Genomic DNA, 5,087 nt, shown 5'->3' with positions numbered 1-5,087 from the left:
TGTTGAGCTAGAGGCGTCCTTGGAGAAGGAGAAAGCTAAAGCTACCGCGGCTGTGGCGGCAGCGAATTCATCTGAGGAGATGGCGAAGAAGGCGAAGGAAAGTTATACTCAGACATACGCCGAGCTTATGGAGGCAAGGGAGAGGTTGCAATCCGCTCAAGACGATTTTCACGAGTTACAGGGACATGTAGCTGGGGGCATGGATGCCATGTTTGAGAATTTGAAGGCTCAGGTCCGGGTTCTTGCTCCTGACCTGGACTTGAGTTTATTCAGCATGGATAATGTTGTCGTGGAGGGAAAGATTGTTCCTGCTCCTGATGACGAGGATGAAGTTCCGGTGTCCGACCCCAAGGTTCAAGCTCCGACCTCATCCTCGGCCAGGGAGGAGTCTGATGTGGAGGTCTTAAACCGAGATGGCGGCGCTGTCAAGGCTGTCCCGATTTCTATGGTTCTCCCTCAGCAGCCTCCTACCGACGTGGAGACCGGGAAGGACCTCGATCCCCTTTAATCTTTCGTCTTTGGTTGTTGCCCGGCCTGTGGGCTCTTTTTTTGAACAGTTTTTACTACCTGTTAACGCTTTGAACAGTTTTTTAGCCTATGACGTAGTGTTTGTTTGCGTTCTTTGATTTCGTTCCGCTTGTGCTTTTTAGTTGTTTTTGTATAACAACCTTTTAGCTAGCGTTTTTCGAAACCTTGTTTTATCCTTCCTTCGATTTCGTTTTCGCTTATACTTTTTAGCTGTTTTCGCGCAACAGCTTTTTAGTTAGCGTTTTTCGAAACCTTGTTTTATCCTTCCTTCGATTTCGTTTTCGCTTATACTTTCTAGCTGTTTTCGCGCAATAGCTTTTTAGTTAGCGTTTTTCTTTTTCGAAATCTTTGCTTTCTTGGTAGTTCGCCCCTTTTCCTTTCTAGCCATCCCTTTGTCGGGTCCGACCTTGTTGTTGGCCGGCCTTTAAGTTATTTTTGCAACTTCTTTTATTTGGCCTTTTGGACCTTTTAGAGTTGCTTTTATAACTTCTCACATTAATTTGAACCTCGTCGCTTTATCTTGCCGACCTCGTGTGGTCTTTTGGCAATGATTTTTTGCGTTTTGTCGAGCATAAATTAATGCGCCTTGGTGGGATACTTTTTAGGATTGGTTTCATCATGAGAAAAAGGGAAAGGAAAAATTTGATTAGTATTAAAAAAGAAAGAATATTTACAGAGTGTTTACCCTTAGCTGGGTCGGGTGCTTTTTTGGCCGGGTGTCTTCATTAAAAAACCCTTGTAGGGAAAAAGAGTACACCTCGGTTCAAGTCTTTCTAGCTGTAGTATCGTCTTAGATTACAGGCGTGCCAGGCCCTGGGCAACTCATTGCCTTCTAGGTCGGATACTTTATAATAGCCTGTCCCCAAGACTTCTGTTACCCTGTAGGGCCCTTTCCAATTTGCAGCTAGCTTCCCTTCCCCTGACTTTTGTGTTCCGATGTCATTTCGGATCAGAATCAGGTCGTGAGTTGAGAAGCTTCGTTTTATTACTTTCTGGTTGTATCTAAGGGCCATTCGCCGTTTTAAGGCTTCTTCTCGGATCCGGGCTTTTTCTCGGACCTCGGGGAGGAGGTCGAGTTCTTCCTTTTGTGCCCGTGGGTTACCTTCTTCGTTGTAGAAGATGACTCTGGGCGACCCTTCATCTACTTCGATAGGAATCATTGCCTCCATCCCGTAAGCTAGTCGGAATGGTGATTCTCCCGTTGTAGAGTGTGGAGTTGTCCGATATGCCCATAGTACCTGGGGGAGCTCCTCGGCCCACACCCCTTTGGCCTCTTGAAGTCTTCGTCTTAACCCAGCCAGGATGACTTTGTTTACGGCCTCCGCTTGTCCATTTGCTTGTGGGTGCTCGACCGAGGTGAACTGCTGTTTGATTTTTAGCTCGGCCACCAAGTTTTGAAAACTTGTGTCTGTGAACTGAGTTCCATTGTCTGTGGTGATGGAGTAGGGGACTCCGAACCTCGTGACAATGTTTTTATATAGGAATTTGCGGCTTTTCTGAGCCGTGATGGTGGCTAAGGGTTCAGCTTCGATCCACTTTGTGAAGTAGTCGACCCCTACTATGAGGTATTTGACTTGCCCTGGTCCTTGAGGGAATGGGCCGAGTAGGTCAAGTCCCCATTTTGCGAAGGGCCATGGTGTGGTGATGCTGATAAGGTCTTCAGGTGGTGCTTTGTGAAAATTGGCGTGCCTTTGGCAGGGGGGGCATGTTTTCACAAATTCCGTCGCGTCTCTTTGCAAGGTCGGCCAAAAGAATCCGGCTCGGACTACTTTCTTGGATAGTGCTCGAGCTCCGAGGTGGTTTCCACACATGCCTCCGTGAACTTCTTCGAGGACTCTCTCTGTTTCTGAGGTCGGGACGCACCTAAGGAGGGGATTTGAGAATCCCCTTCTGTATATTATGTCGTGAACTAGTGTATAGTTCTGGGCGTCTTTTGTGAGTCTTTTAGCTTCTTTCCTTTCGGCGGGGAGAATTCCCGACCTTAGATAGTTGAGTATGGGGGTCATCCACCCTTGTTGTTGGTTGGATATGGCTAGCGCTTCTTCCTTTCTTAGTACGGAGGGAAATTGCAAGGTCTCCTGGATGAGGCTTCTGTTGTTGCCTCCGGGCTTGGTGCTGGCGAGCTTTGAGAGGGCGTCTGCTCGGGCATTTTGCTCCCGAGGTATGTGCTGAACCTGTATTTCCGAAAAGTGGCGTAATTGCGCCTGTGTTTGGTCCAGGTATTTTTTCATAGTGGGGTCCTTGGCCTGGTAGCTTCCATTTACTTGTGATGTGACGACCTAGGAGTCGCTGAAGATCGTGATTCTTTGGGCTCCGACCTCTTCGGCTAGCTTTAGACCTGCTAGTAAGGCTTCGTATTCGGCTTGGTTATTTGAGGCCTGGAACTCGAATTTTAAGGACTGGTTCTATCCGCGTTCCTTGGTCGCTTTCAAGTATAACCCCGGCTCCGCTTCCTGTTTTGTTTGAGGACCCGTCGACATATAGGTTCCACGAGAGTGGGGTTCCCGGGGTCTCAGTGTATTCTGCGATGAAGTCGGCTAGATACTGGGACTTTATAGCAGTCTGGGTTTCATAATGGAGGTCGAACTCGGACAACTCCACCGCCCATTGCAGGATGTGTCTCATTGGTTGATTCGTTCGGACTTTGATGGTGTGGGTTTGAAAGTAGGGACGTAGTCTCCGGGCTGTGAACACCAGGGCGTAGGCGAACTTTTCTATCTTTTGATAGTTTAATTCGGCCCCTTGTAGTGCCTTGCTTACAAAGTATATGGGGTGTTGTCCTTGGTCGTCTTCTCGTATTAACGCTGAAGCGACTGCCCGATTTCCAACCGAGAGGTATAGTACGAGTTCTTCCCCCTTTAGAGGTCGGGTTAGGATTGGTGGCTGCCCAAGGAATTCCTTGAAGTCTTGAAAAGCTTTTTCGCACTCCGGGGTCCATAAGAAGGGTTTCCCTTTCCTTAGGAGTGAGTAGAGAGGTAGTGACCTTATTGCTGAGCCCGCCAGGAATCTTGATAGGGTGGCTAGCCTTCCATTCAGTTGTTGTACTTCCTTGACACAGGTCGGGCTCTTCATGTTGAGTATTGCTTGGCATTTGTCCGGGTTTGCTTCAATGCCCCTTTGAGTCAGCATGAAGCCTAAGAACTTTCCTGCTGCTACGGCGAAGGTGCACTTTGTTGGGTTGAGTCTCATGTTGTGTTTTCTGAGGGTCCCGAAAACACTAGTGAGGTCGGTCAGTAAGTTTCTGTCTTCTTGTGTCTTTACCAGCATGTCATCGACGTACACCTCCAGCTGTTGTCCAATGTGTTCTGAGAACACCTTGTTCATTAGCCTCTGGTAGGTTGCTCCCGCGTTTTTTAGCCCGAAGGGCATTACTACGTAGCAGTAGTTTGCCCTCGGGGTTATGAACGAGGTTTTTTCCTGGTCGGGTCTGTACATCGGGATTTGGTTGTATCCTGAGTATGCGTCCATGAAGGAGAGATATCTATAGCCTGAGGCTGCGTCTACTAACGCGTCGATGTTTGGTAGTGGGTATGGGTCTTTGGGGCAAGCTTTGTTGAGGTCTGTGTAATCGACGCACATCCTCCACTTTCCGTTGGGCTTTTTTACCAGGACCACGTTTGCGAGCCATAGGGGGTATTTTACTTCCCTAATGAACCCTGCTTCTAGTAGTGCTTGCACTTGTTCTTCTATTGCTTGCATGCGCTCGGGTCCGAGCTTCCGGCGTCTTTGTTGGACAGGTCGGGATCCCGAGTAAACTGATAGCTTGTGGCACATCAAGTCGGGGTTTATGCCTGGCATGTCGGAGGCCTTCCAGGCGAAGAGGTCGGAATTCTCTCTTAAGAGGGCTGTGAGTCCCTCTTTTAGGCCCGCGTCGAGGCTTGCTCCTATGCTTGTTGTTTTTTCAAGGGTGTTCCCGATCTGGACTTCTTCGGTTTCTCCCTCTGGTTGTGGCCGGAGGTCTTCTCGGGATTGGACTCGTCCGAGTTCTATTGTGTTGACCTCTTTCCCTTCTCGTCCTTTTAGACTCAGGCTTTCGTTGTAGCATCGCCGTGCTAGTTTTTGGTCGCCTTTTATAGTAGCGATTCCCTTTGTGGTGGGGAACTTCATGCAGAGGTGTGGGGTTGAGACTACAGCTGCTAGTCTGTTTAGGGTCGGTCGCCCAATGAGGGCGTTGTATGCTGAGGTGACGTCGACCACAATGTAGTCGATGCTTAGCGTCTTAGCTTGCTCGCCCCTTCCGAAGGTAGTGTGTAGCGAGACATATCCTAAGGGATGGATCGGGGTGTCCCCTAGTCCAAATAGGTTGGTGGGGTAGGCCTTTAGTTCTTTTTCTTCAAGTCCGAGCTTGTCGAAGGCCGTCTTGAATGCCCATAGAGGGAAGCTTTTGTTCTGGTTTGTGCCCCCTGCTGGTGCTGAATGCCAGCTTGGTATTCAGCGCCCAGGGAGGGTGTTGCCAGAATTCTCCTTTCTTGCTCCAGGCTTCTCCAAACTGCTTTGAATTTAACCTAAAACCATAAAAACACAAGAAAAACTCAAAGTAGCACCCACAGGTGATTTTT

At 48.7% G+C, this 5,087-nt stretch overlaps 1 protein-coding gene across 1 annotated transcript; it reads right to left on the bottom strand.

The window, feature by feature from the left end:
* Nucleotides 1–1,301: 1,301 nt before the first annotated feature.
* On the bottom strand, nucleotides 1,302–1,697 carry LOC148577961 (uncharacterized). Its single transcript, XM_088502927.1, has one exon. It carries the CDS (start codon nucleotides 1,695–1,697, stop codon nucleotides 1,302–1,304), a length of 396 nt encoding a protein of 131 aa, XP_088359053.1.
* Between the last annotated feature and the right edge of the window lie 3,390 nt (nucleotides 1,698–5,087).

This window comes from Arachis ipaensis, chromosome B1 (genome assembly GCF_059453495.1).
Source record: "Arachis ipaensis isolate K30076 ecotype BB chromosome B1, ASM5945349v1, whole genome shotgun sequence".
Lineage (NCBI taxonomy): Eukaryota > Viridiplantae > Streptophyta > Magnoliopsida > Fabales > Fabaceae > Arachis > Arachis ipaensis.
The sequence above is the reverse complement of the archived record's forward strand: the minus strand, read 5'-3'. Positions and strand labels throughout refer to the sequence as shown.

Excerpts from the sequence above, each read along its gene's own strand:
- LOC148577961 (XM_088502927.1), bottom strand. The coding sequence starts at position 1,697 with ATGGAGGCAATGATTCCTATCGAAGTAGATGAAGGGTCGCCCAGAGTC.